Here is a 27,307-nt window from a genome sequence, read left to right as displayed (position 1 = left end):
GAAGATGTGGTTTGGGATTACGTCAGTGATGGAGGAGCACGATGGGAGATGTCGAACGCCGTAGCAGTGGATGTCTTCTTCATTCACTTCACTTCTGACTTGCATGTGCTTCGTGTCAAAATCATCGAGTTTCGTGTGTCAAGCTATGGGTTCTGTCTCCGGTATGGGATTTTGGAGATCCTCCAAAAACGTCTGCCATGCCAATAGACATTCCAGTATCTGCCGTGGCAACCTCTGCTTTTCGCAGCCATTGCTGCTCGGAGACTTTTGCCTACCGCTCCTTGTGCGTTTCTTAAAACCAAGACTTCTCTCCTTTGGCTCAAACTCATGTCTCAAAGCCGCATCGGTGTCACCGCGCCTCGCCGTCTCGCCCCGTTGCCCACTACTTCTTCTCTTCTTCCTCGCGGATGAAGTACCAGGCATCAGGATAGCGTGGGTCGCGCTTCCACTCTCCTTTCATGTCCTTGATGTCCTTGAACGTACTATTCATTACTCGTCAGCACTGCAACAGAAAGAAACATGATCTTTCGATCCCTCCAACTCACCGAAGCGTCTTGGTATTGTCGAGCTCAATGACCCACAACACCTGATCATCAGGCACGTCTTTCGGCACCATCTTGCGCGCATCCCAAGCGCCCTGCTCCTTGGCAATCTTCGAATTGTCCTCCTCGACTTGAGCTTTCGTACGACCGAGCCAGGCGCTGGGCTGCGGGATGACGACCGCTTCTTCACCACCGGTGAATCTAGGAACGTAGAAGTGAGTGTTGTTCTTGGCGGGAGCGGGCTCGGGTATGGGCTCTGCTGGTGTTGGTGGGGGTGTCACTGACTTTGCAGCTGGTGGAGCCACCGCGATGACTGGACCCGCGGGTGCCATGTTGGGCTGAGGGTAGCCGTAGTAGCCTGGCTGTGGGTTGCCACCGTATACCTGTTGCGGATAGCCGCCGTACATCTGCTGCTGCGGCATTGGCTGCGCGACGACGTAGTTCTGCTGCTGAGGCATCGGCTGTGGGGCGGCGTAGGTTTGCTGCTGCGCAATCGGCTGCGGGACGGCGTAGTACTGTTGTGGAGCGGCGTAAGTGGCGGCCGGATGAGGATAGTAGACGGGCTGAGGAGCGCAAGGGTAGGAAGCAGTCTCGTAGACCGTCATGTCGGGTGCAGGTGTTGGAGATGGGTCTTTCGCCGCGGCGAGGTAGGAGTGAGTGTGCAGGCCGTTGTGACTGTCGAAGCCGGCGGCCGGAGCGGCGGGTGTGGTGCACTGCTGCTTGCCCGCCTCTGGCCAATGCTCGTAGTCGTCGTCGCCCATGATGGTGATGTGATGAGATGGATGTTGGGTGAAGACGGAGGGAGTGTGTGGTGGATGTGGAAGAAGAGGATTGTTGTGACGGAAGAAGATGGCGGGGATTGAGAGTGACGCACGTGCCGATATGAGCTGTGCGCCTCGAGTGAAGTGAAGCGGGGCGCAGGACGGTGAGGGATGCGCCGGAAGATGCGCAGAAGAGGGAGCTCGGAATATGACAGACTTACTCGGGGCACTACTCGCACGGTACGTCGAGGTTCGACCGGGCGAGTGTGATGGAACGTCGTCACTCTGCTTCGGTGGTGATGTCGTCTGCGCGGGAGAGGGGAGGGCGATCGTCTTCGCGACAGAGGGGAAGGCGACCGCGAGGCTGGAGGGCTTTCGAGCCAAACGTCGGCAAACGGCCACATACACATTGGATGCTGTGTCAAAATGAGACGTGTTGATGATGAAAGAGGATTGCGCGCGGGATGAGATTGAGATGGACAAAAGAGACGGAGAGACATTGGGGGAGCCGAGCTTGATGACTGGTTCCGTCACGTCGAATTCACTTTACTTCCTCCTTTTGGTAGTGCGCTTCCGGACGCAGCTGCCCCTTCCTCCACGGAATCTCCTCCCGCCATGATTGCCCTGTACTCTCGCCCGACTGCAATGAATGAACATCACAAATCATCCCCCGCCCCTCGTGCGCTGCTCAGTCCATCTCATTTGACATGTAGGTGTTGCCGGGAATGCGCAGATACTCCACTTGCGCCAGTGCCGATGCGTTGTCCCTGTAGTCCCACTCCAGCCGTTTTCCGGCATGTCTGAGGGTACATGCGTCCCAATACTCGAAATCGGCTCCGCAGAAATGTTCCAGCTGCAGCAATGTCGCCACATGCCAGAACAAAGTAAGCCAGCATCCGTCTGGATATGGTTCCATGCAGCAAAACACTAGCTCAAGCTTGCGCAAGGTGCGTTTGTGCCGCACGAACAGTGCGATGAAGTCCCTCATGTAGCCCGTGATCTGCCACATCTCCAGCTTCCGGAGGCAGGTTGTCTGTAAGGATTCCGCCCAGTCGCGCACCGTGTCTGCCTTCCATGTGGATCCCGAAATCGTCAATTCCTCGAGCCGTGTCGCAGAAGGGAGAAGCTGATGAACAACATCACGACTGCTGTCGTACCGGTCGTTTCTGACATGACCCAAAACAAGTCGGGTGAGCGTGGACCAGCATGTACGCAGTTGGTCCAACAAGGGCGCGGGGATATCCAGCTCTATCTCCTCAATGTGACGGTCGTCAGTGCCGTCAAACAGTAAAAGTTCGGAGAATCTGTACCCGGCGGCTGCTGCCGCCGTCAAAAGATCGCCGACAAGCTTCTGGCCTCCATCACCCGGACCCAACCAAATGTCCAAGGGGTGATCGATGACCCGTTCGAAGGTTTTGACACCGAATACCGAGATGCCCATTTTGTAGTCGTCAGGACCGACGCTAATCCGAACTCGACGTTTGGCTCGGTTCAAGTTGCAGAACATTTGTGTCAGGAGCAGGACATCGTACTCGTTGTCGAACAACGCTTCGTATTCCAGCTCAATCTTGATGTTGGCATTGGCACATCTGCATTCCAGCGGCCGTCTCGTCTCAATCGGTATGGAGTAATCTGGTTCGCGAGCCTTGCAGAATACGAGCTCGATCTCTTTCAAATGGGCGGTCCATCTCGGGACAGCGCATATCTCCCCAAGGGCGTGTAGTGCATGGCGAGTGACCAAGTGCACACGAGTGGTGAAGAACGTAGGCACGAAGCGGTCTTCGACGGCTGCTGCAAAGCTGCGATTCGTCAATCGGAGAGAGAGGAGGCCAGAGGGATCAACGTGGTCGGCGATGAGACATTGTAGCTCCGGTGCCAGGCCCCCGAGGCTCGCGCGCTTGTGGGACATATTCGATAGCGATCGTCGGTATATGTTTTCGTAGTGATGGAATCGTGCGAGTGAGAGTGATATTGGTACTGCTGTTGTGCAGGACGAGTGTGTTGGTGTTGATGTGAGGATGAGGATTGGACTTGTGAGATAAAGGAAGTACTGCTCGACTGTCAATATAGATCAAGGAAGCGACGCGGCTGCTCGGCAACCGGTCCTGCTGCGCCGGCATGATGGATCAGAAGGTGCTGCCACTTTACCTGCGCTCGGTGAGAAGGTTTCTTGGCTAGCTGCCAGGAGGTCGTTGTCCTCGCCCGTTGCTCGCTCGGAATCGCATGCTGACCACATGTTTGCTTGCGACTTGACCCTTGTGATCCAGTCTATACTCTGAACTGTGACCTTGATTCCTACGCACTTTTGAAAAGACGGTCACGCGGTCCCGCTCGTCTCGATCCCAATCGAATGGCACAGGCTTCAAGTTCCGTCAAATGTACAACATCTTGCATCCGCTATCGACACTTCTATCTCTGCTCGTAAGGTGCGCCGCTCGCGGTCTGGAATGGTGCGTCTGCTCCCGTCTTGGCTCCTCCAGCATTCAAGTCCGCCGCGGAGATCTGTGCAGCATTTCCAGTAGGTTCGAGTGGGTATGATGTCGATGGCAGGCTCTCGAGGTACTTGCGGTGATGCTTGTGCGCCTGATGTTCATTTGTCAGCGGATCCAGTGCATTCCAATTGGTGGCCGAGACTTACAAATGGCAGTCCACAGTATGTACACCAGCAGATCTGCGGCTTGTCCACGTTGATGAAGATTCTCGGGTGTCCCAGTGGTCCACCACCGCCATCGCATGAGACTACGCGCTTCTCTGTCCATGTCACTGGCTGCTGGTGGATGAGCTCAATGGCTGCAAGTGGCCGTGGCTAGAGTCCTCGCGTCAGCCGCTGTCCCGACAAGTCTCCTGTAGTTTCATTCTCCTTGCTTCTTCGCCGCTATGTATCATACCTGATCTTCCATGATTGTCTGTTCAAACCTCGGTCCCACCATGGCCTTTTCTCTCGGCTGCTGACTCCTGCTCCATGTCGTCGCACGGTTGGGTGCCTGCATAACACGCTTCGCCTCTCCCTCCGCTGGATCTTCTACGAGAGCGGCATCCTTGTTTCCAACTGCACTTGAGGGCAAGGCATTGGTGCTTGAAACGGTCGGTGGGGATGCTCTTGGAGCGGTGTTCGTGGGATTCGGGTTATCGGTCGTGGTGCTGGAGTATCGCAAGGTAGTCGAGCGGCGGCTGAGGACAGGCACGAGCCTGCGAGCACTTCGTTGCAACATTGTGAGATGTGTATTGTTGGATGCGACATGGGCGAGGTGCTTCGACTGATGTCGAGACAGAGGTCGACGGAAGGAGCCGCCATTGCGACTGCGCTGATTGGCTCTGGCTTTTTGGTTGCACTTTCACAACAACTCTCAGTCTACAATCTCTCCACTTCTCTCTCCATCTCCAACATCGACGCCGCCGTGGCCCTCTTCTGGCACTTGGTGCGTGGAAGCGATGTTGACATGGACGCCTTGTCCGCCAATACTCGGCCGGGTTCGACTGACGTCTCACGCCGAAGTCCAACAAGTCTCTGGTCGACACTGGAATAGGCGGGCATAGCCTTTCATTCTGATTGCAACAATTCATACATATATACGAAGCACTGCTGTAGACTGGCTCATCGTGGAGTCGAAGTATGGCTCGTCCGAGCTGTCACGAACTCATCGTGCGTTCGTACGGGGTTGCTGCACTGCAGCCAGGGCAGTCATCAACAATCTCTCTTCCGTTCAAGGCCTGTCGACAATGCCTGTTTGAGTTGCCCGAACTGCAGGTTCAGGCACGATTTGCTTGCAGAGCAATTCGCCGGGTAGATCTCGGGCGAGATTATATCCTATCGTATCGCGGATATCCCATGCCGGGTCGTCGGGCGGTTCATCGCGCGGCTCAGCAAGCGCATGGTATCGACCTTGGACGTTGCCTTGAACGACCGAGAATTGTACCACAATGCCTGTATGCTGCAGCTCTCAGTCCACTTCTCACAGATTGAAGCGACTCGTCACACCATAAACGACTACAACAAACACAATTTCGGGCGGCCCTCAACAACAAGCATGTGATGCCCCATCAAGGCAAGTCAGATGGCGTGCTATGGCGTGAGGAAGGGTTGTCGGTGACACGGCCCACGGCCCTCATTACGCAGATACAATAAGCTTTGGGAGCTCCCTCCATGTGTTTTGCAAGGTCGTGGTCCGGATTGACCCCGTTGATTGAGCTTCTGAATTCGGAGGCAACTTACACCTTCTTTCAACCACACTTCTTCTCTATCCTCGACAGAGGTGCTCGAAGGACTGCCTTCGACCGTCATCAGCATGGCGAAACTCCGAGGCAACACGCTTGGTGCCGTTCGGTCGTACTCGTTCGCTTGCTTTGTGTGCTTGGCAGGTTTCATGTATGGCTATGGTAGGTGTACTAGAAGATGGCTACTCACGAACAATCGCTAACAATGGGCAGACACTGGCATCGTTGGTGAGGACATCCAACGGAAAGACCGCCATCGACCTTTCCATGCTAACTTGATCAAGGCGGCGTCCTCACAATGAAAGCATACCAGCGAGACTTCCGATACCACGACAAAACAACTGTCTCTGCCGTCATGGTATCTCTCCAAAACGTCGGCTGTTTCCTCGCTGCTCTATGCATCTTCCCAATCTCTGAGCGCTTTGGCCGAAAGAAGACCATCCAAGTCGCCTGCAGCATCTTCGTCACCGGAGTGATCTTACAGACCATCCCATCGCATTCCTTGCCTTGCTTCTACATTGGACGGTTCACCGCTGGCCTTGGACTTGGTGGAGTGACTGCTATCGTTCCCTGCTACAATGCCGAGCAAGCACCCAAGGAGATTCGCGGCCGACTTGGCTCATTCATGCAGCTTCTCTTCACCGTAGGCGTGATGATCTCATACTGGGTCGACTATGCTACAGTCAAAACTCTGCCCATCTCCTCAGCACAATGGCAGATCCCCGTCGGATTGCAAATGGTCCCGGCTTTTGCTTTGGGTTTCGGACTGTTCTTCCAAAAGGAGAGCACTCGATGGCTGGCGAAGAAAGGTCGCAACGAAGAAGCATGGGAAAGCCTGACGTGGATGCGCGCCGACGATGGTGCAGAGGTCAAGGCCGAGTTCGAGGAGATCAAAGCCGGTATTGCCGAAGAGGCTCGTGCGAGGGAGGGTCTCACGAATCGGGAACTGCTCGAACCTGCCAATCGGTACCGTCTTGCCCTGGCGACTGGAGTGTTCATGGGACAGCAGACCACCGGAATGACGGTACGCATGAGAATGCTGATCTTCGGGCAGCACAACTGATCAGATGCAGGCTCTCGCGTATTTTGGCCCTCAATTCTTCAAACTGCTAGTCGGATCCTCCTCCTCGAACCTCCTTCTCATCACAGGTCTTTTCGGCGTTGAGAAGTTCACCATGGTGCGTAGCTCCCTACTCGCAGTTCTCTTTGGACATACGTACTCACATTCTCCAGGTCGGAATCTACCTCCTCTTCTTCAGCGAACGCTGGGGCCGTAAGCCGACACTTTGGATCTCCGCCCTGGCCATGTCCGTCTGCTTCGTTATCGTCGTGGTCATGAACAAGACCACCGCGAAACCTGTCCCCGGGCACGCTTCTTCTGCTGGCATCGCCACTGTGGCCATGATTTTCTTCACGAACTCGATCCATCAGTTCAGTTGGGCACCTGTGCCTTGGCTGTACACATCTGAGGTATGTCGCCTTACCCCTCATGTACTGACAATGTTACTGACCGCCCGCAGATATTTCCTTCACGCATTCGAGAAGTCGGTGTCGCCTGGGGCGTGGCGACAGGATGGTTGTTCAACTTCTTGTTCAGCTTGGTCACGCCGTACATGATTGCTGCATGGGGTATGTGCTTCAACATTCTATTTGCATCAGACGACATACTAACAAATCAACAGGCAGCTACGTCTTCCTCTTCTACAGTGGTCTCCTCGTCATTATGGCAGTATTGAGCTTCATGTTCCTTAAGGAGACTAAGAATAAGACCCTGGAAGAGATGGAAGCTATATTCAACAGCAGAGCGGCGTTCGACAACGAGGCTGTGAGGAGGAAAGCACTCGATAATATCAGTGAGGATCAGGTTGAGGAAGTGCAGGTTCTTGGGAAGAGCTCGGGATCGCAGCATGAGGTTGGGAGATAGATGGTAAGATTTGGAGGAGCTCGATGTAATATTGTTGGATACCAATCTGAGCGGCATATTGCACTGTCGTAACACGTTATGCGGTCCACTCAACATCTAGAACAGAGCCACAGCAGCTGCCAACAGCAGCACTGCTCCAACCTCATTGCTCAGCACCGCCGCATCACCCGTACTCACCTCCGGCGGCATACTATTCCCCGTATCATTCTCCATCCCCCTCCCAACAACCTCAGGAAACAACTTCGTCGAATTCGCATCCACAAAAATCCAATTCTTCACGGGAGCCGTCCCATTCTCAATCATCGCAATCTGCTCCTCCGTACACCCCGACAGATCATACGCATAGCACCACTGCAATCTCTGTTCCGGAATCTCATTCTTCACACGGAACGTATCCGGTGGTCCCGCGGAACTATAAATCGTGCCATTCTCCGCTGTCAGTGGAAGTTCACCAGTCGCGATGTCGACATTATTGAGCGTCCGCATGAAGATACGGTAAGCAGTCTCGGGCGAGTAGGAGGGTGCTTCGTGTCCGGCTTGGTAGACCCGGGCGAAGGAGAGGTTGCCGTGTTGACGGACTTGGCCGCCGGAAAAGGTGGCGTTGCTTTGGATGTCGGCGTAGCCGGCGGCGTGGAAGGCGGTGGTGTTGGTGTAGTCGATTGCTAGCGAGGCTGCTTCTCCGCCGATCCAGTTCTGTGTTGGAATGTGTCAGTATCTGGGCTTCAAGTGTGTGTAATGTGACTTACGCAGGCATAGTCTCGATCACCGAACATTAGTTGCACTTTGACGCCCTCTTCGAGCAGGTATGCCAGATCTTCTAGCCAGCCGGGTCGGACGTAGTCGCCGATTCCCCTGATGGCTCCACTGGACGCTGGAGAAGACTGCGAGAAGTTCAAAGGCACACCCAGTGCGGCTTGGACATGCGGCTGTTGCAGGTAGCCTTGGTAGAACGGATATGGGAAGTTCAGCGGCTCGACTTGCGTGAAGTCGTAGTAGTTGCGTCCGGAGTACCTGTTGTATGGGGATCGGACCTCGTCATTGCAGAAGCTCTCTGCTTCCTGGCAAAGGTCATTGACGGTGGCGTTGATTCCGGTGTTCTCAGGATCGTAGACGATAGAGACGTTGCGGCAAGCCCAGATCTGGTCCTGACAGCCTCCTTCGCGGTGGAGAGCGTCACGCATTTGTTCTTGGACAGTCTCGTTGACTGACTCGATGCCGTACGTGTTGTTCCTGACGATCTGTACATATGACGGCCATTGGACGAGACGGTCGATGCAGCCGTTGACGATCAGGAGGGTGTCGAGGTTCAAGGCGACGTATTCTCCATCTTCGTCGGGCAAAGTGCCGTTCTCGATACGTTCGTTCTGCTCCTGAAAGTATGCAAAGGTAGCAGGACCATATCTTCCGCCGTATGACTGTGTTGAGAGACTGATACGGTCATCGTTGGGCTTGTATTCTGGGAACTCCTGGAACCATGACTGAGCGAAGTGCCAAAGAGCTTTGGCACCATTGACGGATCCACGGGTAGTTCGATTCTGGTCCTGGGAAGCGTATGTGCCGACACGCAAAGTAGCATTCTGTTCCGGGATGGGATCAGTCTCGTTCAGCAGCGTCTTGTCTCCGGTGACGATGTTTGTCGAGATGTTCTGCAGGCTATCGTATGAGAAGCCAACTTGGACGGGTTGATCCAGGAAGAGCATGTTGACCTCATTGTTCCACGCCCATTCATTGATGCGAGTGGAGTTTGAGTCCGCGTTGACGAAGCAGGGCCCATGTTCGACCTGCGTATCATGATCAGCTATCTCTCAACGTTGAGGTATGGCTTCAACTCACGAAAAGCCCGTACATGGACGAGCTACCCGGCCCGCCATTCAGCCAGATACTGAGCGGTGCATTTGCTGGGTCTTTTCTGCTCTCGAAGAACCAGAAGAATGTGTTGACCGGGTACTCTGTCGGCTCGCCCAAGTCATCGAAGGCTCCGGGTGGGAGGTGGACGTAGCCTGCGAACGATCTCACCCCTGGAGTCGTCTCGCAGATTTCAGTCTTGAAGGGAGGTCAGTACTTAAGAGCATGAGTAGGGAGGATCTCACATGCCTCTTTGTATGAAATCGTAACGTTGTTGTCGAACTTGCTCCTAAGAACAGTGATCCCTTCCGGCTCGGGTACAAATTGACCGAGGACCGACTTGGCTGCCAGCAGGAGCAGGAGGTTTTTCAACATCGCTTCTTTGCCGATGCTATCTCGTACAGCCTCTGAGAGTGCACGGAAAACGGAAGAAGAAGATGTAAAGGGCATAGAGTCATACTTGAGTTACACCTACTTTGCCTTGCTAGCCGCGAGCGGGCAAGCAAACTTCCAAGCCGCGTGCTCGGAGTCTTGGCCTACATCTGGAAGGAAGGATACGACCATCGTACATTGGTCTAATTGATAGCTCTGATGTTCTGATGAACAGCGGCCAAGAGTCAAGAGGCCAGAAGAAGAAGGTGACGGACGAAGTGGATCTTCGGAGAAGATTGACCCCGCTGGGCGATCTCCGGGTTGTCGCAGATGCCGCAGCTAGATACGCAAAGAGTACCTGAGTTGATAGCATCGTGCCTGCCGTGATTCCGAAGACGCCCTTGCATTTAGGTACCAAAGAGTCCGGCTTTGCGTGCTGGCATGGGATGGAGGATTGCGCTGCTCAGATCGTGTAGTCTATTGGATGAATAATTGCTCCCGAGTGGCGGTCAAGCAAAGGTTATCGGACGGTCGATCGAGTTGCGTCGGAGAGATGAGCGAGCAAGAGTGAGGTGAGGTGAGGTAGGTAGGTAGAGTAGGAGGACGGGAACAGCGAAGGATTGCAGGTGGAATGGAACAACCATTTTCTTACCTTACTTCTCGGACAGTGGAGCCTGAGGCAGAATAGGTCTGACTAAGCCTGATTTGGTACCTCAGGCACTCACCTAGGTTCCAGGTCTAGCTCCTTGGCTCCATCAACATCATGCATCATCCCGTTTCTTTTGCTCGTCGCCTTCTTCTACCTTGAACTGCCCCCAGTGGGAAGGGCATCTCCTCCGTATACCTCACACCCTCACCCCAATGCCCTAATGTGAACAACGCTCATTGACTATCGCAGGACTCAGGAGGTAGTGTCCGGTGGAGCGGCAGTATACGGTGGTTCGCTTAGCACCTCCACCGGTGGGTGGCCTTAGCCACCCACCAAAAACAAAAACAACTTCATCGCTAGTGCCCAAGTGTTATTTGGAGTTTAAGGTTTTCTTATTTAGAGCTTAAGGAGGTTACGTACTCGGGACTCGTATCTACGCGTGTCGCGTTCCTTACCTATTTTTATAGTAATAATAGATAGTTTCTAATTACTCTCCCGTGCCCTTATCGTCGCTGTAGTATACTATGCCTCCTATTGTTTCCGCTATATCCGCCGCTACTGCTAGCTCCGCCGCTATAGCTACTACCGCCGCGCCGCCGTCTACCTACGAACGCGCGTTTCTTAATAAGGACGAGGATAAGGATAAGGACGATAGTAATATACCGTAGGACGAGTTCGATAGCCTAGAGCCTTAGGAGAAAGAGGAGGTGTTAAAGGAGCGCGAGGAGCGTAAGGAACGAAGGCGTTTAAGGGGATTCTACCGCGCGGTTAGTTAGTAAGATTATAACGGTATTAGTATTAATATCGATAGAGCAGCCGGTATTATTAATAGAAGAAGTAATAGAGCTATCGCCGCGCGGATCTTCGTTAATAAGAGTACCTTTTCGTACGGCGGTAGTAGTTACGCCGGTTACCGTATATCTTATTTTAATACTATTACTCTACTAGATGTCGAAGGTCTACGTTTTCCTTTATAAGACGCTACTAAAGAATAGCTCTTATAGTATAGTAAGGAGATAGGCTAGGAGCCTATTCGACCGAGCGGTCTATACCTAAAGGGGGGTGTTGTTATTAGTTAGCGGTTCGTCTATACGAAGGGTAAGAGTAACGAGACTATAGTTAAAAGAAGGAAGGGATTAGATGCCCGTAGAATCGCTATTATACGTAACACCTCCTTAAAGAAGAGCGGCTATACTATAGCGGTAATAGTAGTAAGGGCGTCGTCTAATAAGTAGAAGATATTACTCGGTAAATAGCCTTACTACAACTACGCCTCTAGTTATGCTATTATACTACTATTACATCGCCGCGCTAGTCGTAGACCTAAGATACTTAAGTTCCTTAGAAATGTACGTAAGGCTAGTATATCTATAAAGGAGTGCCGCTACTAGTATAAGAAGTAGTTTAGTAGTAACCGGACGACTCTATAGCTACTACGAGACATATATAACATATAGTATTTACTACGGTTAGAGCAGCTAGATAGCCTTACGCTAGTTAAGAGGGTATTAAAGACGCTCGACGACGAGGGTTATTAGTACGGCGAGCCTTTAAAGGATTAAGCTAAAAACCGAACCGGACTAGTATAGTACAATCTAGAGCTACTATAGATATTTAAGGATAATAGCGACGTCTAGCTCGTAGATTACACCTACAAAACTAACCTATATAGTATGCCTCTTATAGTAGTTATTATACGTATACGCACCGGTATCTACCTACTAGTACTCTACGTCCTTATGCCGGACGAGACTAAGGCTAGCTTCTTATAGGCATAGTAGCAGATTAAGCGTTGCTTAGATAAGAATAGCATTAACGAGCCGTCGTATATAATACATAACCGCGACCGGCAGATGTAGAAGTTATTTAAGGCAGTCTTCCCTTATGTGCTACACCGGCTCTATATATAGTATATAAACGTTACTATTAAGAGCAACGCTAATGCGAAGTTTAGCGTTAATATTATACCTAGAGCCCCTAGTAAGAAGCTATCGACTATACGTAAGAAGGTTACTAAGGAATAGCTTAAGGGATATAGAGCTTGCCTTAATGCTACAACACCGGACGACTTCGAATTATAGTGTAACGTTTATAGGGCTAGCGCTAAGAAGCCCCTTATAGACTCCTTTACGGATAAGGAAACGCCGCTAATACCAGACGAGAAGAGGATATAGCTCTACCTCTATAACGTATATCTACCGACTTAGTAGTAGTCGTAAGAGAAGAAGTTCTATATAAAGGCGTAGACAAAGAAGATCTATAGCTACGGCATTATAACAACCTTACTATATAAAGGTATATACGGCGGTCTAAAGGTATAGCTTAAGTCTACGCGTAAGGACATCTTTAGCCTCTTTAACACTATAGAGCTATATTACGAGCACCTTATTAACTGTTATAAGGCGTCTATAAAGGTTAAGGGTCGCACATCTACTTAGTTTAGAGGTAAGCCCTTCTAGAGTAGGGTAGTTAACGTAGTGCATAAGGACGCTCTAAAGATAACGAACGAGCAGATTATAAAGTAGAAGTAGTATAAGAAGATAGACGAGCCGCCGGCGTACACTTACACCTTTAGAGCTAAGACTAGCATACTATGTTTATATAAGCTAGGGCTATATCTTAAAGGCTAGGCTAATAACTAACCGCTTACGCTAGATGCTAGTATATTCGAGAAGGCGTAGATCTTCCCTAGTAGCTAACTGCCCCCTAAGATTATAGCGACGACGATATATAATCCCCTTGTTCGTACTAACAAACGTAAGCTAGACTAGTAACAACATAGTCTATAGAGCCTTAAGCGTAAGATAACTAGACCGGAGCGGCTTACGTAACAGACCGAGAACGAGGCTATAGTATTATATAACCGCCGCCGTAACGAGGAGCCTAGTAATTTATTACAACGTCTACTAATACTAAGCTAACGACTCGGCTATAACTATAGTAGCAAGGGCGGCTATAATCCTTAGAAGCGGCAATGTAGCTACGTAAAGGCTAGCACGTAATATATAGAGCACTACTATAGTAATAGACCGTATAGTAATAAGCTAGCAGCAGTGCTAAATAAGGATCTTATAGCTAAACGAGTAGCAGCGGCGGTAAGGTCTTAACTAGCCGCAACACTTATAGCACCGCCGTAGCTATATTACTACGGCTATTACCTTAGCTACGGCTATAGCTATAGCTATAGCTAACAACACTAGCCTTAGAGCTAGTAGATGCCGCCGCCCTCTAGCTAACGACTCTACTACTACTAGCCGCTCTAACAATATAGGACTTAATAGTATAATCCTTACTAATATTAGTAGTAGAACGCGCCTTAGTAGCCTAGTTAATAGGAGCTACCTAACCTCTAGCTATAGCGTTTACTATAGCCGCGAGCTTTTTAACGCATAAACTACCTCTACTACTACGACCCCTTTAGTTAGCAAAACTAAAGGAGTTTCTCGCGCTCTTATTAGCTTACCGAGAATTACTAAATATACTAGCAATCGATAGATCTTACTATAAGAGTAGCCGTTTGCGTAAGTAAGAGATCTACGCCGGCGTTCTAAGGACTTCCTAGCCTAGATTTTCCTTCTACTATAGTAACCTTCCCTAAGTCTAGGCCTTAGCGTTAAATTCTAGAATCTTATAGTTATTACTTATGTCTTTAATACTACATAATACATAGAGTTGTTAACGGTTTAAGCTAATATATAGTTTGTTAGAAAGCTAGCATTGCGCTCTATAATTCTTATATATAGTATATATCCTTAATACTTCGTATGCTAGCCCTATATAGCGATAAGTGCCTTAATCCTCCTTAGCATTAAATTAACTACTTCTAGCACAATGCGACGTAGCATAAGCTTCTACGCGCGTAGCAATGCCTTACTTAATGCCTCCTTCTACCTATCCTTATTTATAATACTATTAATACGTAGATTAACCTCGTATACTAGCTTCTTTAGGTGCTACTATACGTGCTCGATAGGGTTTATATTAGGGCTATAAGGTAGCTAGCCGATGTGTAGCTAGATGTTATTGTCGGCTATCTACTACTACGTAAAATGCGTAGTATATACCGGTACGTTGTCCTATTAAAAACACTAACCCTCGGAGAGTAGTAAGAGCCCTTCCTCGAGAGTCTAGTAGTAAGAACGAGCTAAATAACCTCTACGAGGGCTGTCTTCGTCTCGTTGCATTACTACTAGCTTAGACTCTTCTAGCGTAAATCCGATTATTACCTAGACTATTACCGAGCCTTATTTACCCTTAGGGTAGGTTTATATCCGCTCCTTTAACTACTTCTCGCGTAGGTATCCGAATGCCTAAGCCGTCTCTTTACCGGTGCCCTTCTCGACTAAATACTCGTCTAAAAAGAGCTATTATATCTAGTCCGTATAACGGTATACGAGTACCTATATAAGGCGGATTTGAGCGTACTCCTCGGTAAGTATAGGGCGTCGTTTATAGCGCTAGTTAATAATGCCGGCCTTCTCGAGGATCGTACGAAGGACCTTTACGCTTAGATTCGAGCTATACGCGTCGCGTAGCTATTTATACGTAAATTTTAGGTATAATCTCGCGGTTCGAACAACTAATCTCGCGTCTCTTTCGGTATAGGTACGAGGGCGACCGCTATAAGGGAGGTTGTCGAAGGAGTTACGTTTTACGATACGCGTAAGAACGTGTTTAACGGTCGCGTAAGGAAGGGCTTCGTTCGTAGCGATCGCGGTATTGCCCTTACTAGTATACGTACGTCCCTAGAGCTAGCTTTTTTCGCTAAGCGATAGTTTAGTATTACGTCTACGGTTATATAAAATCTATAACAACGGGGTGCGTAGTGTAGCTATTAAGAGCGTATAGAAGAATAGTATTAAAAAACGCGATTACGAAGTTTATACGCTAAGGCCTAGACTTAGGGCCTAGTACTATACCTCTACTACACTACTTATATATATATTAATTATACGAGCTTGCTCGCATAATGTTCCCTTACAACCTCCATAATGTTTCACTGCGCTTACTAAGGTGGTTGTGGTGTTATCGCCGTCGAGGGGAAAGTGAGGATCAAGTTGAAATCCTGACGTCATAAGCTCCAAATAAGAAAACCTCAAGCTCCAAATAACATCTGGGCGCTGGTGCCCTGATGCTGGTCGCCGATCCGACTGAGACGGACACTCGGCGAGACGAGTACGTTCCATTCCCGGTCCACCCCATTCTGATAAATTGCCAGGCAAAACGCCATGTCTGCTCAAAGGCTCAAGTATTCCTTTCCCTTTCCTCTCCATCTAGCGCTTGATCAGAAGCCATGATAAATCCCAACGATCTGAAAGTCCTCATCAACGAGGCCCTCGGCACCACGCACCGTCCGATTCCATGGACGATCATCCTGGCGTCCGCCGCCGCGGGCTGGTATCTGCTGTCCTGGCTGCTTCAGCCCAAGTCCCGCTACCCCATCATCAACGCCCCGAAAACCAGCTGGACCTCAATCCCTGCCAAGATCGAGTACTTGAAGAACACAAAGCACTTGATCATCGAAGGCTATCGTAGGGTATCAGTCCCCCTCACTTATCATCCTTCTCAACGTGCACCTCCACTGACTCTCGCGTTTCAGTCCTCCGGGCCCTTCAAATTGCAGACCGAACATGGCATCAGCGTCGTGTTGCCGCCGTCAGCCCTCAAGATGGTCGACAGGAGTGAAATCGGTCTCTCTGGGCCCGAGTTCCTCAGACGCAGATTCCTGTCAACTTATACCACATTTCAAGCCATGGGTAATCCGCCGCACGACTTGCTCCCGGAAGCGGTGCTCAGAGGCTTGACGAGAAGCTTGCGTATGCCGTCCATCTCATCGTTGTCGCTAAAGAGTTTGACTGATTGGATGCCAGCCAAATTCACCAAACCGCTCTCCTTGACCATGAACGACTGTCTCGCATCGTCCTGGGGCTCAGCCTCGGACTGGCAAGAACGGGCGCTAATGGATGACACCCTGCTCTGGGTCGCTCGTCTCTCGACACGCGTCTTCCTCGGCGAAAGGTTCGTCCAGAATGCCGAGTGGATCCGCATTGCTCAGGAGTACACGATTGACTTCATGACCGCCACTGCTATTTGCGGTTTCGTTCCCGCTCTCATCCGGCCGCTGTTCGTGCTGGGCCTGCCATGGTGTCGGAAGCTGCGACGGGACCACGCGATCTGCGAGCGGATGTTTGGGCCGGTGTTTGCGGAGCGGGAGGCTGAAATTGAAGCCGCGCAGCGGGAAGGTCGAGTTCCGGATCTCCCAGACGACGCAATCGAGTGGTGCCGGAACGCGGGCAAAGGCAGAAAGTACCCCCAGTTGAACTCCCAGCTCACGCTATCAATCGCTGCCATTCACACGACCAGCGATTTGCTGGGTCAAACAGTGCTGAACCTCTGTGTGCACCCAGAGTTGTTGGAGCCGTTGAGGCAGGAAGCCATCTCAGTGTTGAAGTCGTATGGATGGCAGAAGCAAGCATTGACCGAGCTGCGACTGATGGACAGTTGCCTCAAAGAGACTCAGAGAATGAAGCCAGTCCAGCTTGGTGAGTTGTGTCACCGACGCAGACCTATTTACAATACCTGCTTACCTGACTCCCACCACAGCCTCCTCCAATCGTCTCGCCACCCGTAACGTCACCCTCCCTGACGGCACCTTTATCGCCCGCGGCGAGGTGGTCACCTTCTCCGCCCGTAAGGAAAACACCACAGGACAGGAGGCCTGCAGCGGTCCGGGCCTGTCTCTCAGGCTGTCCCCGCAGTTCTCAGTCCGCCCTTGCTCTCTTTGCATTCGACCCATCGCTGACCCTTCCGACCTTCTGCTCTAGACGATCATTTCAATCCAGACATATACCCCGAACCCGAGAAATTCGACGGCTACCGGTTCTTGAAGCGCCGCGCCATACCCGGGCTGGAACACAAGTCGGTCCTCGTGTCGACGTCCGAAGAACACAGCGCTTTTTCGCACGGCAAGCACGCATGCCCGGGACGGTTCTTCGCGGCGAACGAGGTGAAGATTGCGCTGGTGCATTTGCTGTTGAAGTATGATATGAAGATTGAGAAGCCCGAGATGGCTGAGTGGTTCACTTTCGGGGCCAACACGATAGCGAATTCGAAGGCAAAGATTTTGGTGAGGAGAAGGGAGGCGGAGCTGGACCTGGAGGCGTTAGCGATGGCGGCGGAGGATTGCGGTGTGGAGGAACGAGGCGCGAAGGAACGAGGTGTCGTCGCCTAGTGATGGATGCTGTTGTTTGCCAATGCTGCGTAGTCGGCGGTCCTCCAAGTTATCGATCGTTGTATCTCCGCTCATCAAACAGTAGCTTTTCGACTTATTGCGAAGAGCTTTACTTGATCAGGTATGCTTACATTTGGCCTCCTAGTGAAAACTCGACAAGAGAATGCACTTGCCATCGGGGTAAGCCAGACAAGATGATGAGATTCATTTACGGACTCGCAGAAGTATCAAGAAACGCCAAAAGCCGCTCAAATAGCAGGCATGAAGGTTTCAAGCCAAATCTCACATCAGGAGCTAATTCCACGGTGCAAAGATATCTCCCAGGACGTTGGGATCATATTCCCCTCCACCACCGCCTCCACCGCCTCCACCACCTCCGCCGCGTCTGCTTTCTCCACCACCGCGTCCGCTTCCTTGCCCACCAGCTCCGCCCGCTCCGCCTCCCGGCGCTGGCGGCTGCGGCTGCTGCTGAGCTCCAGCACCAGCGCCAAAGTCGAACTGTCCGCCGCCTCCCCCTCCACGGACCAAGTTTCGCATCGTCGCTGCGCATTGAGCTCTAGTTGGAGGAGCCGCTCCACCTGCAGCGAAGCCTCCTGCAGCTCCTCCAGCAGGACCGCCCTGGCCTTGACCGGGCTGTCCTCCTCCAGCAGCTGCCCCAGCCGCACCGCCTTGTCCCTGACCACGACCAAAACCGAGCATAGTAGCCAGGCCGGGACCCTGCTGCTGTTGTTGCGGCTGCTGCTGCTGCTGCATCATGATGTACTGCTCCAGCTGGTCGCCCTCATTGCAGAGCCTCATGTACCGCTGGTAAGTCGCCATGGTCATGTAGCCCCTCTCCATACCGCGGTTCCAGATACGATCGATTTGGTGGTCGATCTGGGCCAGTTGGGCTTCGAGCCCGCCTCCTCCTCCGGGTTGGTTCATTCCACCTCCGAGAGGGTTCATGCCGCCGCCGCCGCCGAAAGCTCCCATGCCGCCGCCGAATCCTCCTCCGAAAGGAAGCATGTTTGAAAGTTGAATTGAGTGTGGTTGATGTTGATTATTGTTGAAGGTGTGTGGAATGCTTTGGGCTTTGCAGTTGTGAGAAGGCTGGAAGTAGAGTGATGGAGGAAAGAGTTCTGCGACGAGGTGTCCGGCATATATGGAAAGTATTGCCTCCGTGAATGGTGCTTCGTATACAGTGCATGCTGACTTTTTCCCAGTGAATGATGTCGCAGCTATATGCCGTGACCTTTGCAAACAGATCTGAGCCGGATTCAGCAAACATGCGAATACGAACAGCATCGAGATCATCTCACCTGGCATGGAGACGGAGGTCATATGCATTTGTGTGGGCGTGGTGAGTCGTCAATGAGAGTTTGGGTATGTGTCATGCGGAACTGAATGGATCAACGATGCTGACATGGTTTGATGTTCAGAAGGAAATCCATACCTCACAAATCTGTACAAGTCAAGGCTCCTTCTACCAGAGCAGGAGAGATCATATCGATTGACACTTCTCATTGAACAATGCTACATACTCAAACGCTCAGATAGCTCGAAAAATGCCGGCCTCACAAGGTCCACATCAGAAGTTCCAATCTGGAAGCTCGTGGTCATACTCCTGAGCATCCCGAGAGCCAGCGCCTCCCGTACCGCCTCCTTGTCCTCCACCTCCGCGACCACCACGGCCACCGCGACCACCGCGGCCACCACGTCCTCTGCTGGCATTGGTCCGAGTCCTGGTCCTGGTAGCCGGCGCTTGAGCCGCAGCTCGGCCGCGAGCCTGTCCTCCACCGACGCCGCCTCCTCCACGAGCCATATTCAACATAGCCGCGAGCCCTGGATCACCACCGCCACCGTCTCCGCCACTATCCGCTCCACCGCCTTCTGCACCTCTCTGACCGCCTCCCATTCCCAGCTGAGTTGCCAGACCTGGACCTTGCGGCTGCTGCTGGGTCACGATTTGATCATACAGCATGTCTGCCTGTTGGTCCAGCATCTGGAATTGTTGTACAAGCATCATGTTTCCGTAGCCCATCATCATGATATCGTACATGTGGTCGAGCTGTTGCTCGAGTTGTTCAAGTTGGATTTCGAGCATGTTGCCGCCCATTCCACCTCCGAAGGCGAACATGTTGGGGATGAAGGATTGGATTCGTCGTTTGGAGGTCGATTCGTGCTGATGTTTGGGGTGAGTGTACCGAGAGCTTGCAAGATGGCTGTGACTTGGTATGAAGAGGCTGTGTGGAAAGAGAATGAGAGGAAAGAATGAGTTGAAATGAGCACTGGGCGCTATATGAGGGAAGTTCAACCTCCGGTGAAGGATACTGTGTATACAGTGAATGATGCACCAGTCTCTTGCAAACCGCAGCAGGTTTATGCAACTGACCTCGGAACATGCTTTTGGGAGCATCACGATCCAGCAAGCACATATCTTGCGATGGCGTTGAACAGCGACGGTGACGAGCAAACGGCAAGATGCATGCGCACCTTGCGAGCAGAGCGTGAAACTTGGATCACCACGATTTTGAATAGAGCGTGACATTGCGATGGCTAAACGATGGTTGGAGCATTTCTGCTCAGTGCTTTCAGCGCCAGAACCACCTGCTGTGCCCGCTTCCAAATGCAGTGTCCCTCGTTGGTTCAATTAACCACAAGCATGAGACCTCAGACGCTTCAGTAGACAGTAGGCCAGCCATTGTCGTAACGAATAAGGTTGATGCCCAATTGAGCCGTTCCCTGCGCGTTGTAATAATGGTAAACAAGCACGTCAGCATCACTATCAGTGAAAACAGCAGGATGTCCCGGTCCATGAATATCTCCATGACTAGCAAGAAGCTGCGTACCACCACCATTCATCATCGACACGCCAGCTTTGTCAACGTACGGGCCAGTGATGCTCGTCGAGCGACCAACCATGGTGCGGTAAGTGCTATCGACACCCAAGCAGCACTTGTCGAAAGCAGCCCAGAGATAGAAGTAGTTGCCGTGCTTGGTGATGACAGGCGCCTCGATCGCGCCGCCGGCGTTGGGGCGGGCGGCGATGGAGACGAGGTTGTTTGCGTTGAGAGGCTTTCCAGTTGAAGGGTTGAGCTCGACAAGTTTGAGGCCGCCCCAGAAGGAGCCGAAGGAAAGCCACCATTTACCGTCGGTTGCGACGTAGAGGTTCGGGTCGATGGCGTTGAAATTGCTGTTGTCGAAGGACTCGATGACACGGCCGGCGTCGGTCCATGAGCCAGAGGCGCCGGTCTTGCTCGTGGCAAGGAAGATGGCGGACCTGGAGGTGCCGAAGCTGGATGCCGAGTAGTACATGTAATATTGGCCGTTGTGGTAGGATAGGTCGGGCGCCCATAGGTTCTTGTCACCTTTGGTGTAAGTGGTTGTCCAAGCGGCGCCGTTTGGGAAGGCAGCTCCGACATCTTTCCAGGTGGTGCGGTCGGTGGAGGTCTTCAGACCGATGCCGTTGGCTGTGAATGCGGCAAGATAGGTGCCATCGGGCTTCTTGACGACTGTTGGATCGTGAATGAAAGTATCGCCTTTGACTACGCCAGGGTTGACGGCTCGCTTCTCGAGAGATGCTGCCAGTGCGCCGATGGCGAGGATGCTGCCGGCGAGAAGGGTGCGGAGAGACACCATGTTGTCGTCCTGGATGTTGGTGCAGTATCGGAGTAAAGTTCTGCAGGGCAGTCTTCGCCCTTTGTACATCTGCCATGCTCTCCATGTTGTGTTCCTTCGACCGAGAACCACAGTGCATCTGCACTACCGTACTCTGGACTCTGGCACCATGTAGATTAGTTGCGAAATTCCACCTATAGGGTTATATCCCTGTCGTGTGTATATTGATAGAATACCTTAGCCCGAGATAGACGACGTAATTTCCGTCTCTTTCTTTCGAGCTATATCTTTAGGTCCTGTGTCTCCCGATATAGTCCTTCTATTTCTAACACGGGCACTGCATGGACCGCCACTACTGCCAGACTACCTGCCTAAACGAGCTGTCGGAGATCCACTCGTTGTGCTCAATACGTTTAGAACGTACGGCTAGGCTGGATTCTGGCATTCTATGTAGAACGATTAGCGTTTCGTGTAGAGTAGAGGAGAATGTGACACTCGGTGTGCCTCTATCGGATCATTCTGCCATTACCCGAAGGACCCACACCCCCCTCATTCAATTCTTACTCCACCTGCCTCTTCGGCTCTCGACTACGGAGCCTTGTCCTCTTCTCGCCTGTCTCCGTGCCCATCTCCGAAGACAGGGAGAACCGCTGGACGCTTCCCAGCATGTAGCGCACTCGTCTATACCCTCCACCGCAAGGGAGTATCCTGCTGGATCGACCTTCGAAGGATGTCTACCTTGATGTCAAAGCGGAAAAATTGATGATTGGATATGAGTGAGGGAAATACCTCATCAGGCTATATACGAGGTACCTGGTACCTTACGAGATGGGGTCCAAGTCAGGTGACTTGAGCCTCAGGCACCAACCTACAAGTTGAACTGCCTGGACCTCGTGATCTTGCGACTGAGTTGCATGTTCCTACACGAGAAGTGATCAAATCGCTAATGCATCAGGCTGCAGATGACAGGCTGGTGTAATGTGCTTATCTGTCCAAAGACTCTCTAGAGCCTTGTCGCCTTCTCGGTAACCAAGATTCCCTTTCGAGAATGGTCTTCTTCCAACCGGACTCTTTGCCGCGACAGAACGCGTGGAGCCACGGACCGATCACCTCGGGCTCTCCGGGCTTCGATCGAAGGACCGGTCCGTTGAGTCCGGTCAATCAGCTGGTATGGCCCAAAACCGGGCTGTTCGACGGTGACAGGGTGGGAGGCTGGAGACCGATCTGCCGGTGTGAGCCTTCCTGATGGATTCTGCTGGCTGAGAAGCGATGATCACCTTGAATCGAGAGAAACATTCGAGGTGGGCGATATTGAGGCAGTATCGTCGGAAAATGGAAGATGGAAACGACTACCTACTCGCAACGCAATCCAAGAACGCTAAAGACTCTCAGTCATTGTCTTCCAACACAAGACCGTCTCATGGTTCAGTTCCATGGATTTCCTCCCGTTCCACCGGAACCACCACCCATACCAGGACCCATACCACCCATTCCTCCAAAGCCTCCCCCCATCCCTCCGAAACCTCCTCCCATGCCTCCGAACCCGCCTCCCATACCTCCCATTCCGCCTCCCATGCCCCCCATACCTCCACCCAAGCCGCCCATTGAAGCTTCTCGCTGAGCGCGCCGAGCACGCAGCTGGTCGCGCAATATCATCAGGCGTTGGACCTGAGCTGGATCGATTATTTGACCGTTTATCATTCCAACACCACCCATACCACCCCCGATGCCGCCCATGCCACCCATGCTCCCCATGCCGCCGCCGAATGGACTGCCGCCCATGCCTCCACCAAACGGACTACCACCGCCCATGCCACCGCCCATTCCACCGCCGAAGGGACTACCACCCATGCCTCCTCCGAATGGATTACCGCCCATGCCGCCGCCTCCCATTGGTTGCATCGTGAAGATTGGTGTTGTGTGTGTTCCGTGAATTTTGTGTTGGTCGAAGTTCGGGAAGTTCTGATCTTGCTCGAAGCTTTGGAAGTGCTTGATCGTATTGTGCGAACTTGTGTGGAGAGAGTTGTAGTGTAAGAAGGTCAAGTCGAGGATCAAAATGTCAGGTATGTATGGGAGGGCAAGACCACCGTGAATGATGTTGTGTATACGTTGCATGCTGCTTCGTATGCCGCTGATGGTGTCGCTTGACTTTGGTCGTGACTCTATGTCTGCCTGGTGTTGCGGCAGCAAACGATACAGATCAAGATGACATCGATCTCGCTGCATGGCATTCGACAAACTGATGTTGAAGCAAACCTGCTCAGAGATTGGGTCACGGCATTCGATATGAGTGCTAGATCTTACAAGGCGGCTCAAATTTCCAAAGGACGTCTCAATAGTGTACAGATCTTTGTGAGTTCTGTGTTTTGGAATGTCAAATCATGATATAACCGTAACGCTGCAGCTAGCTAGCCCCAACCCTCCAGCTCCCCTAAGTCCCTCCATCATGCAGACTCAACGCCATGGGAACCCATCGCGCCGATCCCTCAGTGCCTCGAAAAGCTCTCTGACTTGTCTATTATCACCGCCTGATCTTCCCATCTGATGGCGTACGAGCGCACGGCAGTCCATCAGTCCCAAGCGAACCCCGTGACTTGCCAGATGTTCCTGGACGCACTGGGCGCCCTCTTCCATCACGCTGCCAATCTGCATGGCCAAGGCTACGTTGCTTGGATCTTGTTGCTGAGCACGTCGCCAGTTGTGCGTCGATTTGCAAAGCTCGTGTTTCGAAGGCCGTTGATCCTCGCCTTCCACCACTGTTGCAGTTGATGATAAAGACGTTGAGAGATCTACCAGGGTGAGAGCTTCCAGAAGTCCCGATCGAAGAGCTGTCATGATCGTCGCGGGCAGAACGAGTCCGCCCGAGGGAGCCTCCATATCGACTGCCGCTGGCACGACCGCTGCTGGGAACTAGGAGAGACGTGAGAGAAGTGTCTCTGGAAGAACTCCTGTTCCCACGGCCGATCGATTCAGTCCCGTCAGTATCGGTGGAGTTACGATCGTCGCTGGGCTCCGTGCTGCGGAGAGCCCTCAAGGAAGCGACAGCTGTGCTGATGTAGGACCTCAAGCTACCACGCCGGATAGACCGAGTGCTATCATTGTGACGGCTGGAGCGAGTGCTGTTGTGAGTGCTGGAGCGATTGTCACCGGCAGCTTGGGACGCATTATCCTCAGCACGCCGAGATTGACTGCGACCTCGGTCCCTGTGTAGAACAACCTCGTTCGAAGGCATGTTGTGGGATCTTGTTCGGAAGTGGCGTTGGTTGGAGGGAGGGCGAAAGTTGAAAAGGGGCTTTGTTCGGGTTTTCGAGTGTTTGATAGCTGGTTGAGAGTAGATGTGAAAAGATGATGTATAGCATCAAGTTGAAAAGCTCGTGTATATGCCGATGGAGGGGCCATCATCCGTGAAGGATGCTGCGGTCTCATTCCATCCGGTGCGGTGGAGCAACCTACATACGCCGCTGCTTCGAGAGACAAAGCTACGAGATCGAGCAAACGCATCTGTTAGTATAGTAGAACTATCGGCGTTTGGTAAGATTCTGGCACTTTGTTTGCGAGAGGATAAAGTGGGCCTTGATTTAGTGGTAAAGTAGCAGCGGAAGGGGAGGCTGTAGCGGTAGGAGTCCAGTCTATTTAGTTAAAGACGGAAAAGTGCTGACCGAACGGTGCTCGCGAACGGTTGAACGATGTCCTTGCGGCGGCAATGAACCCAACTCGAGTACGGTACCAGCACTGCCATATCGCACAGCCAATCGTCCCGCAGGGCAGCCAGTAGCATGTCTCCTGACTGCGGAGATCTCAACGTCTGCATGGATGCGTCCTGCCACCACTGCACGTTCATGGTCGATGTGTACGGTTTGAAGGGATCTGAACGAAGCAAAACGAGGCGAACCGGTCAGCTCTTCCGTATGTTACTCGCAGTCGTTAAGAGGTCATTGTATAGAACTACTCCCAATGAAACCTCTTGACCGTATAGGCCTGAAGTGATGTAAAATCACCGATCGGACAAGTTGGCCTTCCGATCCGATGTAAGTGTCAAGGTAAGCGGCTTCCGGTGCTGTCCGGGTTGCCAGGATTATTCGAGTTGCTAGAGTCGAGGTGCCAGGCTTGTCCCAGTCGATCCATCATTGCCATCATGATTGACCACAAGTTGACAAGAAACCCCCTGACAACTCAGCCGGTGCATCCGGAGGGGTAATTGACGAATAAAGGAGGCGGTGCTGGTTAGATACCGGTCTCGTCTTTGCTCTGCACCGCAACTCCGGCGTTTCAATTTGTAGTAGAGACACTTTCTGTTGATCTGCTAGCGTTGACTTATAAAACAGGGTAAGACCAGGGATATTGACTCTAACAGCTTAATTACGTAGTTAGTGTCCTATATGATATTATAGGATATTAGCGATAAGACACCAACCCCTTTTAGGTATTTGGAATTACGGCGTCTATATAGTCTTTAGGTCGATAACCTTAAGAAACATATAGTTTTTCTTAATCTTAAAGTTTACCCCTACATTGCACTACTTAATTAATAGTTATAAGCCCGGTTTCGACTTAAACAACAAGATTAAAGACAAATTCGTATTAATAAGCAACAATAGAAGGTCTTAAGCTAGACTCGTTAGGTTTTCTAACCGTAATAGGACTAAAGCGTCGAGAAATCGTTTATACCGATTAAACTAAGTACGACGAATAGTACCTAAATACTAAGTCGGCGGCGATTAATAACTATATATAGTAATATATACGAGAGACAACCCTAATAGTTATAGACGGTATAGCCGTAGACCGGACTCTAGAACTAAAGGCCCTAAATACGCCGAACAAGACGGATTTAGGCCTTACGGACACCTAACTTCTAGAAAGCTAAAACTTTATAAAGTAGTAGTAAAATAAGGCTATCTTCGATTCTAAAATAAAGAACTATACTAGAGAGTCTATCGTCTACGAGACGTTTAGGAAGAAGAAGGAAGATTTTAAGAAATACTTTAGCCGGACTATTCCGTTAACGTACCTAGACGACCTTAACGATTAGTCTAGGACACTAGTAAGCTAGATAGACTTCGTAACTAAGATATTTGCGCTAGACGACGTAACGAGAAGAAGGATACTTTCTAAGTAATACAACGACCTATTGTCTAGACCTAAGTCGTTAAACATCCTTATATACCTATATAAGTAGATTAAGCTTAAAAAGAAGATAATTAGAGACGGCCGAACAGACTGCACCTTCACGCGGTGGCCGTCGTAAGTACCTTCCTTGGAAGGGAAACCAAGACAGTCTAGAAGAAACCTCCTCGAAAACCTCTCGAATCCGCCCGAAATCCTTCTCGAAATCCGCCTCGAAAATCCTTCTCGAAATCCGCCTCGAAACACGAGCTACAACAGAACAACAGCACGATTCGAACGAATAGCCCTCTACGCTACGAACGAGAAGAAGAAAGAAGCAGTCCACTCTGCCCTATACGCGCACCTCCTCGAAATCCGAATCGAAATCGCATGTCGCATACATGCACTTTAAAGAGCTAGAACTCGGTGGAATCTACAACTCTGCGATCAACCTACGTAGCTATATGCGCTAGAAGGCGGCATATAGTTCCACAAAGGCATATTGAGGACAAGAGAAGGCAGCGAGTTGGACAGCTGCTGCATCTCTTTCGAATTCGTAGCGTGTGTGCGAAGCGGAAGGATCCGCTGAAAATTCTGCAAAAAGCTTGGCACGAAAATTCTGCAGCCCTGGCTGTAGACAACAGACAACGACACTCGTTCGATTTCCTTTGTCTTGCATTTGTTTAAAGTCCTTTGGCATTGCCTTAGGCACGGGGTTTCCCCTAAGGTCAAAGAATACTAAAAGAATTTGATTGTAAATAGATCTACTACCTTGCTTGCAAGGCCGTCCTACATAGTTATAGACTCCAAAAGGACGTAAATGGAACAAACAAACAAACAACAAACAAACAAGATAATTAGAGGACACTATCCGGCCGCTAGCATCCTTAAAGACGACTTTGTACGAATAGTAGAAGACTATTAGTAAGTAAGAATAACCTTAGTTAATATGTTTACGACGTAACTACGTTTATTAATAGAGATCCTAGCAACTTAGCTAAGTAGTTCCGTACAAACACTACGTTTAGGTCGGAAGAGACTTAAATTACCGGAACAGGTTATATA

At 51.2% G+C, this 27,307-nt stretch overlaps 10 protein-coding genes across 10 annotated transcripts; 2 read left to right on the top strand and 8 right to left on the bottom strand.

Annotated features, from left to right (window-relative positions):
• Window positions 1-382: 382 nt before the first annotated feature.
• Window positions 383-1,303, bottom strand: MYCGRDRAFT_94893 (uncharacterized protein; the record flags this gene model as incomplete). The annotated part of the gene is made up of 2 exons (XM_003849830.1): window positions 383-482; window positions 546-1,303. 2 exons carry the CDS (start codon window positions 1,301-1,303, stop codon window positions 383-385), a joined length of 858 nt encoding a protein of 285 aa, XP_003849878.1.
• A 688-nt stretch (window positions 1,304-1,991) lies between these two features.
• Window positions 1,992-3,212, bottom strand: MYCGRDRAFT_94892 (uncharacterized protein; the record flags this gene model as incomplete). The annotated part of the gene is made up of 1 exon (XM_003849829.1): window positions 1,992-3,212. The coding sequence occupies one exon, from the start codon at window positions 3,210-3,212 to the stop codon at window positions 1,992-1,994; it is 1,221 nt and encodes a 406-aa protein (XP_003849877.1).
• A 490-nt stretch (window positions 3,213-3,702) lies between these two features.
• On the bottom strand, window positions 3,703-4,527 carry MYCGRDRAFT_110313 (uncharacterized protein; the record flags this gene model as incomplete). The annotated part of the gene is made up of 3 exons (XM_003849828.1): window positions 3,703-3,886; window positions 3,942-4,109; window positions 4,192-4,527. The coding sequence occupies 3 exons, from the start codon at window positions 4,513-4,515 to the stop codon at window positions 3,713-3,715; spliced, it is 666 nt and encodes a 221-aa protein (XP_003849876.1).
• A 1,274-nt stretch (window positions 4,528-5,801) lies between these two features.
• MYCGRDRAFT_46880 (uncharacterized protein) lies at window positions 5,802-7,442 on the top strand (the record flags this gene model as incomplete). Its single annotated transcript, XM_003850494.1, has 5 exons — window positions 5,802-6,542; window positions 6,592-6,696; window positions 6,752-6,988; window positions 7,039-7,151; window positions 7,205-7,442. Coding segments are annotated over 5 exons (1,434 nt in total), but the record flags the coding sequence as incomplete, so codon positions are not given.
• A 96-nt stretch (window positions 7,443-7,538) lies between these two features.
• On the bottom strand, window positions 7,539-9,690 carry PEP-S10.2 (secreted peptidase S10; the record flags this gene model as incomplete). Its single annotated transcript, XM_003849827.1, has 4 exons — window positions 7,539-8,135; window positions 8,189-9,223; window positions 9,276-9,485; window positions 9,537-9,690. 4 exons carry the CDS (start codon window positions 9,660-9,662, stop codon window positions 7,539-7,541), a joined length of 1,968 nt encoding a protein of 655 aa, XP_003849875.1.
• Window positions 9,691-15,601: 5,911 nt separating this feature from the next.
• On the top strand, window positions 15,602-17,539 carry MgCYP-42 (CYP-42 P450 monooxygenase; the record flags this gene model as incomplete). The annotated part of the gene is made up of 5 exons (XM_003850495.1): window positions 15,602-15,844; window positions 15,908-16,124; window positions 16,179-16,850; window positions 16,912-16,998; window positions 17,133-17,539. The coding sequence occupies 5 exons, from the start codon at window positions 15,602-15,604 to the stop codon at window positions 17,537-17,539; spliced, it is 1,626 nt and encodes a 541-aa protein (XP_003850543.1).
• Window positions 17,540-17,833: 294 nt separating this feature from the next.
• Window positions 17,834-18,544, bottom strand: MYCGRDRAFT_94887 (uncharacterized protein; the record flags this gene model as incomplete). The annotated part of the gene is made up of 1 exon (XM_003849826.1): window positions 17,834-18,544. The coding sequence occupies one exon, from the start codon at window positions 18,542-18,544 to the stop codon at window positions 17,834-17,836; it is 711 nt and encodes a 236-aa protein (XP_003849874.1).
• A 562-nt stretch (window positions 18,545-19,106) lies between these two features.
• On the bottom strand, window positions 19,107-19,655 carry MYCGRDRAFT_94886 (uncharacterized protein; the record flags this gene model as incomplete). Its single annotated transcript, XM_003849825.1, has 1 exon — window positions 19,107-19,655. One exon carries the CDS (start codon window positions 19,653-19,655, stop codon window positions 19,107-19,109), a length of 549 nt encoding a protein of 182 aa, XP_003849873.1.
• A 407-nt stretch (window positions 19,656-20,062) lies between these two features.
• On the bottom strand, window positions 20,063-21,213 carry MgABN1 (putative Arabinan endo-1,5-alpha-L-arabinosidase; the record flags this gene model as incomplete). The annotated part of the gene is made up of 1 exon (XM_003849824.1): window positions 20,063-21,213. One exon carries the CDS (start codon window positions 21,155-21,157, stop codon window positions 20,198-20,200), a length of 960 nt encoding a protein of 319 aa, XP_003849872.1.
• Window positions 21,214-22,561: 1,348 nt separating this feature from the next.
• MYCGRDRAFT_94884 (uncharacterized protein) lies at window positions 22,562-24,977 on the bottom strand (the record flags this gene model as incomplete). Its single annotated transcript, XM_003849823.1, has 6 exons — window positions 22,562-23,308; window positions 23,441-23,495; window positions 23,754-24,046; window positions 24,209-24,457; window positions 24,590-24,637; window positions 24,864-24,977. The coding sequence occupies 6 exons, from the start codon at window positions 24,975-24,977 to the stop codon at window positions 22,562-22,564; spliced, it is 1,506 nt and encodes a 501-aa protein (XP_003849871.1).
• Between the last annotated feature and the right edge of the window lie 2,330 nt (window positions 24,978-27,307).

The sequence above is a fragment of the Zymoseptoria tritici genome, chromosome 8 (assembly GCF_000219625.1).
Source record: "Zymoseptoria tritici IPO323 chromosome 8, whole genome shotgun sequence".
Classification (NCBI taxonomy): Eukaryota; Fungi; Ascomycota; class Dothideomycetes; order Mycosphaerellales; family Mycosphaerellaceae; genus Zymoseptoria; species Zymoseptoria tritici.
Note: the sequence above shows the minus strand (reverse complement) of the source record. Positions and strands in the feature narration are given on the sequence as shown.